Source organism: Aotus nancymaae, unplaced genomic scaffold, assembly GCF_030222135.1.
Source record: "Aotus nancymaae isolate 86718 unplaced genomic scaffold, 86718_ANA_hifiasm-v0.15.2.pri h1tg000041l, whole genome shotgun sequence".
Classification (NCBI taxonomy): Eukaryota; Metazoa; Chordata; class Mammalia; order Primates; family Aotidae; genus Aotus; species Aotus nancymaae.
Genome location: NW_026988455.1, coordinates 12,907,950 through 12,924,728, shown reverse-complemented (window position 1 = coordinate 12,924,728; position 16,779 = coordinate 12,907,950). Strand labels below are relative to the sequence as shown.

General features: G+C 40.1%; 1 protein-coding gene across 2 annotated transcripts in view; it reads right to left on the bottom strand.

Annotated features, from left to right (window-relative positions):
* The window catches only part of GLIS3 (GLIS family zinc finger 3), a 488,252-nt gene that overhangs the window by 29,062 nt on the left and 442,411 nt on the right, over positions 1–16,779 (bottom strand). For both annotated transcript variants that reach the window (XM_012454569.3, XM_012454570.3), the window contains one exon: positions 1,458–1,633. In XM_012454569.3, coding sequence (XP_012309992.1) covers positions 1,458–1,633 — 176 coding nt within the window. The remainder of the gene's footprint in view (positions 1–1,457; positions 1,634–16,779) is intronic.

Genomic DNA, 16,779 nt, shown 5'->3' with positions numbered 1-16,779 from the left:
AGAGGGCTCAATTTGCCCATCTTATGCATGCCTTGATGCCTTGCCTTATGCATAGTAGGCACTCAAGAAGTATTTCTTAGTTGAATAAATACATAACTAAAGCTTGAGAAACAATTTATAACCAGAAGGTAAAAATGACCATAGGCCTGCAGAATGGCACAAGTCCAAGTTTTGTTGGGGAACAGGGGGTTTGTGTGGCTACAATGGGGAAGTGGGGAGATGAGATGCACGAACTGAGCCAGAGCCAATAGCTCTGGTCTTTCAAGGTCTCTTCCTTCCTACAGCTGGCTGCTGTTTTTATATCACCTCCTCTTTGCTGTTCAGTCCTTTACTTTGATGTTCTTATCCAAGCCTAGCTCCATAGTGCTGGATGATTCTGCCATCTTGGAAAATTATTCACACTCAGTTTGCATATTGTTTTAGATTTGTTTGGGAACACCACCCATCAATTTCAAGTAATAACTCATATGGAGAAAATTCAGGCATCAGCAAGAGACAGGTAGCGGAGAGTCATGTTTCAGAAGTTGAAACAGCCTAAAAATACAGTATCTCTTCTGCTTATACAGATCTAACTGCCCTAGGAAGTAAAAGGCTGTGACAGTTTAAATCTATCATTTTGCTATTCAACTTCCTGTGGCTGTTCACTAAGATAGGCAAAATGAGTTTAAAGAAAGGAAAGAAATTAAGCCAGACTTAGTTCTCTATGCATATTTCCCATTCCACACAAGATCTGCATATTTAGAAAATTATGATTTCTCTTGCTTCCCTTTTCTCCTTTTCATCCTCCATTCACCTGACAAGTATCCCTGCATCTTTGGCATTTGTGAAGAGCTGTATTAAGTTCTCTAAAAGATACAATTTTCTGATGGGTCAGAAAATGCTCAGAAAGTTTACACATTAATAGTGAAGGTATGTTTTATTGACAGATAAGTAAATCACAAGATAGAGGAAGCATAATTACTATTAGAGAAAGACAGCTGATAAAATCAGAGTTTAGGGCTGGAGAGATGACATCAGCTGGGGGATCGGGAAAGGCTTCAGAGAGGTGTTATTCTACCTGCACCTTGAAGGATGGAGAGCATGAGGACATATGAGAAAGAGCAAAAACCTAGCAGAGCAGAGGCATGCTTGGGCACAAGAACTCCTGTCATTTCTTTCTCCACAGGCTATTGTTTAGAAACAGGATGCTATTGCTGGTGTTAGAGCCCTGGTCAATGACACCACCATCAACTTGAGCTGACTAGTGAGGTGTCATAAATCATACCATCATCAAGCCGAAGTCAGGAAAATACCATAGGATTTCACGCCTATCAAGTGTGAAATTTCAGAGGCAAGTTATAAAAGCCTAAGCCTGGTGTAGAACAGAACATCCGAAATCCACGACAGGTAACTAAGATTAAAAGCAACAGCACAATGTCATTTTTCAAAACTCAAGGGACTGCCAGCTCCTTGCTTACCATGGACATGGATACCATTTGGTTGAAAAGAAGAGTTTGTTTCTGGCTGATAGGACTTCAGGTGCGAACCTGATGGCTGCTGGGTGTGGGGAGGCTGCGTTCTTTGCAGTATTGAAGGAGGAGCCGGAACTCTCCGGGGGCTGATGTGGTGAGGAGATGGAGCAGAAGGTGCAAACCTGAGCAAACAATTATAAAAGGAAACATGAGGGACATAAAACAGCAGGAACAAAGAAACTCTCCAAAGCCAAATTCTCACCTCCCATTCTGGCTATACAAGAGCGTGACAACAAGCCCTTTAAAAAAAATCCTTCTGGATTTTTCTCTAACTTTTCCCTCCCCACCGCCATTTCTCATTTCTCCCCGCTGCCGTTTCTCATTTAACCACTGAATTTTCAACAGAGTTACAGTGGGAATAAACAAGAACAATAAAGGGAAACCTACTCAGTTTGGGTTTGTCAAGATTTCTAAGCTGCATTTCAAATACACTGTGTTTGGTGAAATTTAAAGCACATCTTTTGCCAAGCCCTTTTTCTGCTAATTTTTAAAATCCATTTGCATTTGAGGGGAAATTTGATCCGTATGTTTCTGAATCATTTACACTTAGCTCATAAACATTTTGTTTTGTAAGATATATCTGAGGTCCAAGAAGTGTTGTTACAAGTCTTTATTATGAGCCTCTCTAATCCTATTCTCTTTAAACAATGCATTTTCTTTTGCCAAGAATGAATTAACTTAAACCTCAAAGGTCAAGTGTGGCTTGAAACCCAGAACCCAAGAGATCTGCGTGGGCTCTGTGCTTGGCAGAGTATTCCTGAGGGTGCGATAGGAACATGATGTAGGTGTCGCATGCGCCAGTCACAGTAAGACTATCCATGGTTTCTGAGGAGGAACATACCGGTGTTTAAATAAGGTGATGCTGTCAAGAAACTTAGGATGTGAAATGGATGACTGTACATTGATCTTCCAATGGTAAAGGAAAATTGGAAAGACCTGACTCACTACGTTTAAAATGACAGTTTATGCTCTCTAACATTGAAGGCAAGATGTAATCGTGAGAACAATGTTAGAGTTTGACAATGTCTGTCAAATATCAAAATGATCCTCCCAGTGCCAGTTCAGTAGGGGACTGGCACAAGTATAGTGGAGAAAGAAGCAGGGAGTCGTCAATGCAGTAGAACGAAGCAGAAAAATAACTTTGGGGGAAAACTGCACTAGCAATGTATTGTTTAGTTCCCTTAAAAAGTCCCAGTAAGCTGAAAACTTAATCAGCTGTTCCTTACACTGTATCGAAAGACAGGCTTTGTTTTGCACTAACACGTATAGGTCACCATCTGCTTACATTGCTTATTTCACAGGAACAAATCACTTTAACTTTGCTGGGCTTTTGTGGAGGGCAATAAATGATAAAAAAGGAAGATGAACCAGTCAAGTTTATAAAGTGACTGGAAACATTCTGAACCAGAATATTTAATAAGGCAGAGCTTCTATGTCTGTATTGTAGCAGTAAGAAAACATGGGACAAGAATCTCATGTTCTTTTTGCTTTTTGACCATGTGATGTGTGATGAGACCATAGAAGGTGAATGTAAGAACCAAGAGAGGAGGAGTCAAGGCAAGGAGCTTCAACAAACCAGCTGGGTTGGGATGCCTTTTAATTGATCATTTACATCGTCACTCCCCTGAAAGAGAACAGTAACTGAGTGTCCCGTGCTGAGTAAATACATTTTTCTGAGCATGTCATCTTAATTGGTATCACCCTGAAAAGATGTGCTGAATAGCCCTGAGAGAAAACACAGCAAACGAATCCTGGCACTGCCCTGAGAACATCTAGTAAAATTCATTTGCCAGGATTCCTCATATGGAGGCTATTTTCTGGGGGGAACATGTCTTTAATGTGTCTCACAAGTTGCTCTGAGGTTATGGGAGAGGGATGAGGAATTTTGAGATCATAGACTTTAGGAGCAGAAGGAATCCACATTACTACCTAATCTCTAATCCCCTGGTCCCTAAAGATCCCCAGGGATGGAGGGAGGAAGGATCTGAATTACAAAGCAACCTCTGGTGCTATTTAACAGTCATTGTTGGTGTCCCATTTTGTCTTTTGGGCAAAGGAACAAGATCCTTTGATTGGCTACCTAATTCTGCTTTCTCAGTTGTAAATAAAAGATGCAGCTTGCTCTAGATAGCTTTCCAGTCCCTTTTGGAATGTCTGCTATCCTCTTTCTGTTAAGGACTGATGGGACGTGGAGATGTGTGGATGGGCAAGTCAGCAAGTAGATCTATATATAGATCCTACATATATATGAGTCCATATAATTATGTGCTAATTAAAATCATTCTTGTGTACTCATTGATGGAAGTTCCAAACCAAGGCCATGCTCTCTTGGCTACCAAATATTACCCAGTATATCATCATCATCGCATAAAAAATATGATAGGTACAAACCATGGTTTTAGCACTGCTATTTCAAGGATGTGGAGGAATAAAATATTACGGCTTCAACTGACTCAAGATTTTGCTTTTTAGTAATTCAGGCTGAATTTTCTTCTATGTTAGTCAAATAAATGAAATGATATAAAGCCAATATAATTTCAAAACACAGTATGTCACCACATATAAAGTATTAATAAAAATTTATATGTAAACTATTCTAAGTAAGATATACATTTAAAGTAGGCTTTGATTTTGAAAGGAAAGAAATAGTACAAAAATGTTAATTAACTCTTACACATGTAGAGAAATAAAACATGACAAGAAGTGATCACAATTATCCAGACGATTGCTAGGAGCAAGGAAGTAGGTAAGAAGTCACCACTACAAAGTCCAACATAGGAAGTGAGTGTATATATAGGACTGATTTTCAAGTACAGCAGATAGAATCAATTTTGTACTGTCTAAATACACCACATAGTATCATACTTAAAAAAATCTTTTAAAAATTATTAATGTAAATCTAATGTTTATAAAGTTAGTCACTTGTTAACTAGCTCATAGTAGAGTGGAAATAGTAAACTAAAATCAGGAGTGAGGGGACAGGAGAGGTGTGAAGATGAAGAGAGAGTCTTCATTTTCGAAGTCAGGTCCCTGGGAATGTCCAAACAATAATAGACAACTCTTCTCTTAGCAAAAGAGATGCCAGGAGAGTGGTTCAACAAGCCAACAAGTAGTTTGAGGTTATTTGGTACAAAAGCAAACAACACTCACAAAGCATACATATTTAGATGCTCACTAGGCAAAAATAAACTGTTTTCACTATTATCAGGGTGGGGGCCTCAGAACCTGATTTTCTAAGTGTCTGCACCTGCTTTCCAACTGTTTCTTCAAGACACACACACACACACACACACACACACACAATCTAAATGAAAATGCTCTGAATATTCTGCCCCCCAAAAGTTGAAACTTTAAATCAAATGAAGGCGAATTGAATTTTTTGATGCTAAAATAAACACAACATTGTGATGCTGAAAATAAATTGTAGTTATTTACCATTTTCCCTCCTATGGAGTATCTCATTCCCCAATTACGTCAGACCAAGATGGCATCACTCTCATTCATCTTGAGTTACAGCGTGTCCCAGAGCCAGAAGAGACACCTTCCGACCTCTTTTCTAGGTCCAACCCTGTCTCTAGCTGCTGATCTGCAGTTGACATTTCAGAGATTTCACTGGACATGGCTTAACAGTCTCTTCTTTAGCCTTTTATACTTTTGAAACAATAGATTGTTCTATAAATAGGCACATAACAGACTACCAAAAAAATTACCGCTTACCAGAAACAGATCGTACAAGAGCAAACCAGAGAACTGAGTCAAACATTTCCACTCATTTAGTAGAAGAGTTTGTATAACCTTACCATGAGTAATGGTATGCAAAAGAAAGAAAAGGGAAGGGAAGGGGAACAGATTTTAAAACCTTAAAAAATCCTCTGGGGAATGAAGAAACATTTAAAAGGTTTCTGCAAATATGTATCTCCACCTATCTTAGAGAATGTCTGATTATTTGGGGGTATTTACTTGGCCACTTTCCTTCCCTTCTACGCCCTTCTCCTCTGCTTTCCCAGCCCCACTCCTCTGTTATCGCTGAGCTCCCCAGCCATGCAGTGGAGTGGCCCAGCAGCATTCAATCTTACACTGTTTCTCAGATCAGTAGGTCCCAACCGAGACACCTAGACTGCTTAGGTTCGTGTGCAGAAAAAGTGGGAATGGTAGGAGAAGCAGATGAACAAAGGAGAAGACAGGCCAGAAGTCACACCCACCTGGGGTTGGATCCTAGGTATATCTGTTACTAGCTGGGTCAATGAGTAAACTCCCCACCTTCTCCCAGCATCAATTACAAGCATAAAATAAAGGTAATCTCAACTTTCACTGAAGGTTATAAAGCCCATGGTGACATTTATTCATTCAAGGGATCTGTATTGAGCACTAAATGTAGGGCAATGTTCTAAGCACTAGGGGTAGAGCAACAAAAGATGTATCTTTGTCTTTGTGGAACTTACATTTTAGTAAGGGGAGGCAGGCAGTGAAGAAATTTAGGCAAGCAATGTATCTACTGGGCTAGAGGAAATGAGTGCTATGGAGAAAAACATGGATATAGCAAAGGGTGGGGTGGATTGGGAATAATTTTAAATTGGGAAGTCAGGAATATCAAAGTACTTAATAAAATGAATGTCTGATGTCTTCTGGGTGATCAATACATGTTTATGGAATGACTGATTGAAAGTACATTTAAGGCATCCCTGACATTAACATGTACCCCCAGTGTTTGACAGCTGTGTAACCACCATTGCTATGGTCCCAGCAATGTATTGGAACATTTATAGAATTATTAGAAAATCTTTTCTTCTTTGACTATTCAGATATAAACACTAAGGGTCAAAAGAAAATGAAGCATTTTTTATACTGTAGGTGGGAATGTGAATTAGTTCAACCATTGTGGAAGCCAGTGTGACAATTCCTCAAAGACCTAGAACCAGAAATACCATTTGACCCAGAAATCCCATTATATACCCAAATCATTACTTTGGGTATATAATCCTATTATATACCCAAAGGAATATAAATTATATAAAGATACATGCAAGTATATGTTAATTGCAGCACTATTCACAATAGCAAAGACATGGAATCAACCTAAATACCCACCAATGATAGACCGGATAAAGAAGATGTGGTATATATACACCACGGAATACTATGCAGCCATAAAAAGGAATGAGATCATGTCCTTTGCAGGGACATGGATGGAGCTGGAAAGCTATTACCCTCAGCAATCTAATGCAGGAACAGAAAATCATACACTGAATGTTCTCACTTATACATGGGAGCTGAACAATGAGAACACATGGACACAGGGAGGCAAACAGCACACACTGGGGCCTGTCAGGGGGAGCAGGGGAGGGAGAGCATCAGGAAAGATAGCTAATGCATGTGGGGCTTAATACTTAGGTGATGGGTTGATAGGTACAGCAAACCACCATGGCACACGTTTACCTCTGTATACACACCTGCACATCTTCTACATGCATTCCAGAACTTAAATTTAAAGCAAAGCATTTACTCATCTGGCTGATTTTCTGGCTCTATAAGTAGTTAATCCTGGTCTTGTGTATCGATCTCATGTCTTGGTACTGGATTTCCCGACAGACTATCCTTAGTCCACAAATTCATACAATAATAGAACGTTTTAGCTGGAAAGGGCACTGGAGCATCATCTTATTTGGATAAAAAAACAAATGCCTAAAGAGGTAAAATAATTTGCTTAAAGTCACAAAGGTAATAAAGACTTCTCTAGTGGAAGTGTAAAGCAAGCAAGAGTGGTGGGATGAGGGAAGAATTAATCTTAAGCTTTACTGTGGGCGAGTGGGAGAGCGTGTCAGCAACCTACTACCTTTAAAAAATCTAGCAATGGCAAGTGTTGCTCAGCGTGCTTTGGTGAACTTGCTCAGTCCTGAACTGGAGTTCTTGCACAATGTAGCATATTAGTCTAACTGGATAACTCCTTTCTGGTAGGGCTCTTTCTCCTGTGTATAAGTCCAAAGTATTTCTTTGTCAATGTACACATTTACTTCTTTAACAAAATTTACTAATAGATTGAATTACAAATATGTCAAGAATATTTTACTTTTCTTCATTTGTGCTGTACTCACAAGCAGTTCTAGCCAGCAATGTAGGACTGTGTGTTTTAGCATTGCTTTGGGGGTTAACACTTTGAAAAGAAGGAATTTATGTGTTTACATGATCAACTAGATTAAAGGTTGGTATGTGTTCTGGATAGTTTTTTTTTCCCCGTCTCTTCCACAGCGGCTATAGACCTCCCAATGAAGGAAGAATGCATTAGAACAGCTTGTTTCATTGTATTCACATGAAAAATATTATTGATTTGCTGCCAGGGAGTAGAAATAATGGATATAAACTAGTCTACGATGGATTTGGGGAGGTATTTTTTATTTCCCCAAAGAATTGTGGGGTATCATCTGTGGCGGTTTTAAAATTCATCTGTGAAAACTAATCAATGAAAAATGGCTGTAGCAGTTGGCCAACTGCAGAGGGGAAAGAAAGGAATCCTTTTCAAAACTTAAAAAGAAAAGCCCAGTTTTAAGGATTTCACATCTGATTTAACATCTAAAAAAACCCCGCAGTGATAATACCCCACTTTGTATAGCCAGACAGCACTCCATTTTAGCAGACTTTAGTGGTCTTTATAACGATTTATGAATCACTTCATGAATTCCTGGCTGACTCATCTGGGTGACTATAGTATCTACTTATACTTCCCTTCTGTCTCACAAAAGAGACACTTGGACTCAGTTCAATCCAGATTTGTCCCCAAATGAATCACAGCACGTTACTGGGGGAACTGCAAATTGAATTCGGCTTCTGAGACAATCAAGACCAGCTTTCAGTAAAGAAGAAACAGCCGCTGGGAAGTGTGGGTAATTGCAAAACTGTCCATTGGGGTAAGACCAAGGCAGGCCAAGAGCTGTGTGTCCATCTGAGGACTCTGTCCCCAAATAGTCCAAAAGCTAACCCATCCCCTGGAAGAGCATGATGTTCCCTATGAGACACTGGGTCAATATTAACTGCAAATAATTCATTAGGCTGGAAAAGACCAGGACTCAAAAAATGATTACCTGAGTCTACATTGAGCATGACAAAATGAAGTCTGTGAAGTTGGCTGTAGGTGAAATGATCACCAATGCCCTTTTAGGAGCATTGGTGAAAACAGAAAGGACATTTTCTGGAGGGAAGTTTCTCCACTTAGGTATAGGGAGCAAGTTGTAAGTCAAAACAAAACAAGGTAATCAATGCCCAAGGCAGAGAAGTGTTTTTTTTTTTTCTTCTTCTAAATGCTGAAATAGGACCCAGAACATTGCAATCTTTCTCCCCTGTGGAAATAAAAAGGGAGGAGGGAAGAATGTCTAGGGTATGTCAGAGAAATGAATTATGCAGGACCAAGAGAGGAGTTTTCTGGAATATCTTGACTGCAGAATTGGCTGTGACTCAGTTGTTTGTCTATTTCAGAATCAGACATGGAGAGAGGGAAGAAAGGCTGATTCTGCCAAATCCTCTTAAAAAAAGCACCACACTGAAGAAAATTTATCCATAGTGGTCCTAGACATTTGATGTAAAAAATTCTACTACGGAAAAAAAATCTGCAATGATATAATTTCTTGGGTTGCTCTGAGTAGGTCAAAGCAAGGGGATTAATTCACAGTCCTGTAGTAAAGGCAAGAATCTTTCTGTTGTTCAGCTTGGTATCAGACATAGCATTCAATCTGCTTTACAAGAGAATGCATTAGATGAAAGAAAAACTTTCAGAAGAGAGTGTAATAAGAACGTCACATGAGAAACAAGACAAAAAGTTTTTTTTTGTCTGAGCGTGAGAAATGGAGGCATAGGTATACAAAAAATGGACTATCCAATATCCCTCTCATGGTTTCAAAATGCAAAAACAAGTCTCTTGAACACATCAGAAGAACCAACAATACTCCTGCCAAGTGTGGTCAGGTACTTTTGGAAGCTACAGCCATAGAAGACTTCAAAAGTCAATATAATCCATATATTTGAAAGAAACATGCTGGGTGATGGTTCAGTCACTAATAACATGTGCTGTTTATATGTTCATTTTTTCCATATATCGAATGTCAGACGCAGGAATTTTCTGTACCTTCTCTTGAAGACTCAACATTTGATTAGTGAAATGAACTGAAGGAAACAACATACATTTTTAAAATTCACAATTAGTGAAGGGCTTTTGTCTCTTAGAGATAGAAAGCAAACTCTCAGATACTTGCTACTGTTGTGTATCTCTAGCACCCTATCTAGTCCTATGAGAAGATAAGTATTTAACAACTGGAGGTCACTGCTGCTGAAATAATCTGCTGAACATGGTTCCACAGATGTGGTTCTCAACTTGGTGCCAATTCTTGTGCCCAGGTAGATGATATATTTTCCCAATTGGTGTAAATGTCCATCTGGATATTATATTTGCACAGCTTCTGGTTCTGAGGGGAGAATTTCTTTTCAAGAGAATTAGCCTAATAATTTTCTCTCAGAGGAAGGATGAGTAAAACAATTTTTTTTCTCATTTTAACTAAGCAGAAAGCAACCAAAGACTTTCCCAGAAAAGGACACAAACACTAAACACTTCCACGAACTTTGCCTCTTGATTTCTGCTCACCTCAATACCCTCCTTACCACCAATCAATGCAGTTCTTCACTTGCAAAAGGATAATCTCTTAGCATCTAAGTCTCCTGACTGTCACTACTTAGGAAAAGACCATGAAGATGTCTAGATCATACCTTTAAAACATTAAGTAGAGGCTATCCTTTGACCAGCCTATTCTATGTCAGAGAGGAAGCACTTTGGAATATGTAGATGTCTTGGCTCAGGCTAGAATGGCTTGTGGGCTTTTGCTTTGAGAATTTTGATTATGTATGACTTGCTGTATCGGAGACAGCATATGACAAGAACATACTAACATACTGGAATAATACCATGGCTTAGTCTGACCTCCACTGTTGCTTCATGCTAATGCAATGAAGTAGAAGCTGCAAGAGAAATTCTGTTTCAACTAAGCCTTTCTTGTTACTGTCATGACTCACTTTCCTGACTGAAAATCCAAGGGGACTATGAAAATATCATCTTGGGCTTTACATGAGGTGGATTTGTTTGGAATACGGAAACAAAATAAAGATGGTTGATTTGGCTTTTGGAGGCCAAATGACTTCCTTGGCACTTAAAAATTAGTTTCTTTTACAGGCATCCTAATAGTTGGTTTTTGGTATGTGATTGTAATTAATCTAAAATGAAGAACTAGTGCATTTCAAAATAAAAACATACGTGGATAAGAATGTGATATAACAAACACTGAAACCACAAGTGGAGCTGTTTGCTTTAGACTGCACCTCATGGAGGTGCACTCATATCCAAGACACTGACATGAGTGTCTCCTGCCATCCCATGAAGTGGCCTGGAGGAGACTGTGGAGGCGGGAGAACAACAATCGCCTGCTCTGGGATACTGCAACCACTCTCAGAAATAACAAAGCATCAGAGTAGTATTCCTGCTTCCATCCACATTCATTCATTTCACAAAATTCCTTAGGCTTCTCCTATAAGCACTGAGGGGTAAGCTTTCTGCACAAGGTAGCCATCAACCTGACAGTTTCTGTGCTCAAGGCAACCGAGACCCGAGTAGTAGAATGGAAGCAATCAGTAAACAGTGTAATTCCAGGGAGCAACAAGTCAATGAAGGAAAATTAAAGCAGAGTTAAAGAGTAAAGGGAGGTGGGAAAGGAAGTTTTAGATAGTCAAGAAGGGCCTTTCCAAAGAGGTACTATTTGAGCAGGCACCAGAGAGGAAGCCACAAGTCATGTGACACTCTGATGAGAGTGGCTTTCAGGTTTCAGGAACGGCAAGTGCAAAGTCCCCAAGGCAAGATTAGTGGGTGTTTTCTAGAAACTAACAAGGCCAGTGTGGCTGGAACAGATGAAACAAGGGACTTGACAATAGGTCAATTTAGCAGAGGCCAGACCATAGAGGCTCATGTACACTACAAAAAGGAATTTGAATTTTACTCCAAGTATTAAGCAGGGAGAGGTGTGAACAGAAAAGAGATTATTCCATTTACATTTTAAAGGATAGATTTTTTGGTGTGGAGCAATGCCAAGCGTATGCTGGTGGAATGAGGGTAGACGATTGTAGATAGGCAAGATTGGATGTAGAGAGACCAGTAAGGAGGCTATTTTGCTTGTAATGGGAGGGGAGGCTTGAACTATGGTGGAGGAGTGGAGTTGATATAGGCTTGAAATGTATTTTGAAGATAGAGCTAACAAGACCTACAGATGCATTACATGTGCGAGTGTTTGGGAACAGGGAGAAATCCCAGTTGACTACTAGGCTTTTTAGGTTTTTAACAGTAAGTTGAAGATAACCATATAGACTTCATTCTTGATTTTCCTCCATTATCAAGAAACACATTAGACTGAAAATTACATTCATGAACCTTTTGAGAAACACATGGACATTTAAATCAGAGAGAGGTCAGAGAAGACTAGAGAAGCCAGTCAGCAATGATTTCGGTGGTGGTTTTTTTTCTTTTCCTTTGGAGCCATTCACAATCACTAGACTGGTAAGAACAAAGTAACTAATGTCATTTATTTCCCTGTAAGTGTATGTATGACTTCTAGGAGTTTATCAGGGGAATATATTTATATTAGTGAAGAAGAGAAAGTTCATGCCAAAGGCTAATGACCCGATATTTACCACAGAGGATGAAGCATGGCTCTGGCCATGGATCCTCAATAGTTAAGAAGTTTAAAGACTGTTAGGCCATTCTACCCTGGAATAAACATTGAGAAATACCAGGAACTTTCCATAGATTTAAAGAAAACAAAATAAGGAGAGGCCACCAACCTTTTCTAATCTAAGACCCAAAGCTTTCATCTTCACTTTCAAAAACAGGATATCAGAATTTTCTGCCTCTGTACTGCTCACAACATTGAGATCAGGAACAACTTTTAGTAGTCAGCAATTCTCGTGTGTGTGCATGCATGCGTGCATGTGTTGGGTAGGGGGTGTATTTTGGATCCCACCTCTCAATCTTGAGTATCTGTAGAAGTTACCTTTTGAAGAGAGAAAGTAGTCCCTTCATAGGATGCTAAAGGAGGATAGCAGCTTTACTTCTGCATAAAAGTGTTGTGGCCCAAAGAGAGAATGATGTTAGTGATGACATGGCACGAGGTGAACCTCAGAATGACAGGCTCCACCAGAGGATGATAACGATTTTTATCAGCCTGCATGTTGACATCGACATTTGAGCTTTATATTTGTCTTTTGACTAGGCTTTTCTCAACTATTCCAATGATCAAGACTGACAAACTTAATTGCCTGTGTTTGTTACCGTCTAAGTTAGATATGTTTCTGTATGTGTGGAAAAGTCTCTGATACACGTCAATGACCACAGAGCAGTGCTCACTGGACAAATTGCAATTATAAGATGACACACAGTCATGCAGTGAACTTTTAGTCATATCCAAGTTTTCTCATATAATGGAGACAAATGAGACCAAGTTATTGCTGATATTACAGCTCTTATTTTCAGATGTTCATCACTTTGTCTCTAACATGGAATTTTGTTTTGACACTCAGCGACTTTTCGAAACCCTGATAGGTCATGGCTATATAAAATACAAGCTTTGAATTTCAAGGGACAAAACTGTCTTTAAAAATGGTATCAAGAAGGAAAACAACAATACCCACTGTGCTGCTTCACTAGTCCAGGAGGTACAAAACAGAGCCTTTGGCTATTATGAGAACTGGATGAACCATTTTTGAATTCCTTGCCTTTTTTCTGCTATCAGCCAGAGAATGCATTCTGAACTCTTGGTGGATAACAGGCTATGGAGGAATTTGGAATGTATGCAAGAGTCACTACAGCCCCCTTACTAGCCAAACACACCCCTTCTTGTCCTCAAGTTAACGCCCAAACCCCTTAATGTGGCTGACAAGGTTACGTCCTCATTTCTACACTATGCTCCACACTTGCTGGCTCTTCCTTCTTTGCTTTTGTACACAACACTTGTACATTCCCTTCTTGACTGTAGACTATCAGATTTCAGTAAGAAATTTCTTCCTCTAGTCCTTTCCCCCAAAATTGTGGGTTATGTGCTCTTTCTGTATGCATCTATAGGCCCTTAGATCACCCCTTCATAATATTCTAAACTATGATTAACTATTGGCTTGGTTGTCTTCCATTACACTGGATACTCTGAGAAGGCAAGAGGACTTCTTAGTCTTATTTACCACTATAGCCTCAGTGTCCAGTATACTGCCTGGTACATAAACTCCAGTGAAAGACTCAATAAACAAACATAACAAACCTCTAGTGCTGGGGTAGATTTTGATAAGCTTTAACATTTGATATGATGTGTATGACTATTGCACATAGACTACATTAGAGAGTGAGAAAAAAATTACCTGGGGGGCTGTCTGTGTGTGAAAAAGCTGAGCGGTTTCAGATACCAATATCCCTGATTACTCAAGTCCTGGAGTGGAAAGATCAGCAAAGCAACAAGCTTAGTTTTTAGTTGTTCAGATCCTACGTATACAAATAAATGAGAACAGTGAGTGTCAGGCACTAGTATTCAAGATCTTGAGAAAGCAATGTAGAGAACCCACTAATGGACGGTGGCAAGGTATTCCTTGTAATGTGTGGGTGTGCATGAATGTATGTATTAGAGCAGCTATGCATTGTATCAAAGTATGCAGGTTATACAATATGGTAGAAGCTTTGAGAGTTAGGGCTACTGCTCTGCTGATCAATAAATCCAGGGAACTACTGCTTTCTGGCAGGACCCTGGGACTTGATAATGACCTCTCACTTCATAGGTTTTCCCCTCATTGGTTGTCTTTGTCAAACCTTTCTTAGCACCCATTACTGTATTACTCAGTACATGGCAGTATGAAGGTCACCAGGAAACTTAAGGTTCCTGCTCACCAATAACTAATAATCCAGTTAGCAAGGAGACATCTGGTAAGTGGTACATACATGAAACAGGTAAGATCTAAGATTCATCAGGGGGACTTGATTTTGTGAACTGAGAGAGGCAGAAAAGAAGATTCCTGCATTGAGAACTAAACTGAGCTCCAAAGGCTGGAGAATACTTGGTCAAGGATAGGAAGAGAAATGAAGTCTTTATACAGAAACAAAGCCTGAAATAAGACACAGAAAAAAGAAAACTAAGTTAGAAGTCAGACTACTTTGAGCAGAACTAAAGAACTTTACAGAATTGCAAAGTCACCAAATTGAAATGGTTGCTGTCTTTTACCCTTTAGCATCCAGGCAAGCAACATTACGTTCCCAATGATTAATCTGATGACACCTGTGAGACCACAAAATTAGTCTCAAATTTAATATCAAGTATCTTCTCAGGCTATGATGGAACAATAATTCAATACCAGAAATTCGGCAACCATACAAATACACACAAATTAAACAATGTGCTCCTAAATGACCAGTGGAGTAATGAGAAAATTAAGATGAAAATTTAAAAATTTCTTGAAACAAATGAAAACACAACATCCCTGTATTAGTCTGCTTTCATGCTGCCGTTAAAGACATACCTGAGAATGGACAATTTACAAAAGAAAGAGGTTTAATTAGACTTACAGTTCCAGATGGCTGAGGAAGACTCACAATCATGGCCATAGGCGAGGAGGAGCAAGTCCTGTCTTACGTGGATGGCAGCTGGCAAAGAGAATGAGGAAGACGCAAAAACAGAAACCCCTGATAAAATCACTGGATCTCCTGAGACTTATATCACTACCATGAGAACAGTACAGGGGAAACTGCCCCCATGATTCAATTATCTCCTACCAGGTTCCCTCCCCAACACATGGGAATTACGGGAGTACAATTCAAACTGAGGTTTGGGCAAGGATACAGAGCCAAATCGTTTCATTCCACCCCTGGCCCCTGCCAAATCTCATGTTGTCACATTTTAAAACCAATCATGCTTTCCCAACGTTCCCCACAGCCTTAACTTATTTCAGCATTAACTCAAAAGTCTACAGTACAAAGTCTCATCTGAGACAAGGCAAGTCCCTTCTGCTTATGAGCCTGTAAAATCAAAAGCAAGCTAGTTATTTCCTAAATACAATGGGGTTACAGACATTGGGTAAATACAACCATTTCAAACAGGAGGAATTGTGCAAAACAAAGGGGCTACAGGGACCATGCAATTTTAAAATCCAATGGGGCAGTCAAATCTTAAGGCTCCAAAATGATCTCCTTCAACTCCATGGCTCACGTCCAGGTCACAATGATGCAACAGGTGGGTTCCCATGGGTGCCCCTGTGGTTTTGCAGGGTACAACCTCCCTCCTGGCCACTTTCACAGGCTGGCATTGAGCATTGAGTCATCTGTGGTTTTTCCATGCACAAGGTACAAGCTATCAGTGGATCTACCATACTGGAGTCTGGAGGATGGTGACCCTCTTCTCAGCTCCACTAGGCAGCCCCCAGTAGAGACACTCTGTATGGGGGCTCCAATGCTACATTTTCCTTCCGCACTATCCTAGCAGAGGTTCTCCACGAGGGACCCACCCCTGCAGCAAACTTCTACCCAGCCAGCCAGGCATCTCCATACATCTTCTGAAATCTAGGCAGATGTTCCCAAACCTCAATTCTTGATTTCTATGTACCCATAGGCTCAACACCACATGGAAGCTACCAAGGCTTAGGGCTTGCACCATCTGAAGCCATGGTCCAAGCTTTGGGCCCCTTTTAGCCATGGCTGGAGCAGCTGAGATGCAGGGCACCAAGTTCCTAGGCTACACACAGCACAGGGACCCTGGGCCAGGCCATGGAGACCACTTTTTCCTCCTAGGCCTCAGGGCCTGTAACAGGAGGGGCTGCTGTGAAGACCTCCGACATGCCCTGGAGACATTTTCACCATTGTCTTGGGAATTAACATTTGGCTCATCACTTATGCAAATTTCTGCAACCAGCTTGAATTTCTCCCCAGGAAATGGGATTTTCTCTTCTAATGCGTTATGAGGCTGCAAATTTTTCGAACTTTTATACTGTTTCCTCTTTAAAACTGAATGCTTTTAACAGCACCCAAGTCTCCTCCTGAATGCTTTGCTGCTTTGAAATTTTTTCTGCTAGATACCCTAAATCATCTTTCTCAAGCTCAAAGTTCCACAGATCTCTAGGTTAGACACAAAATGCCACCACTCTTTGCTAAAACGTAAGAGTCACCTTTGTTCCAGTTCCCAAAAAGTTCCTCATTTCCATCTAAGACCACCTCAACCTGGAC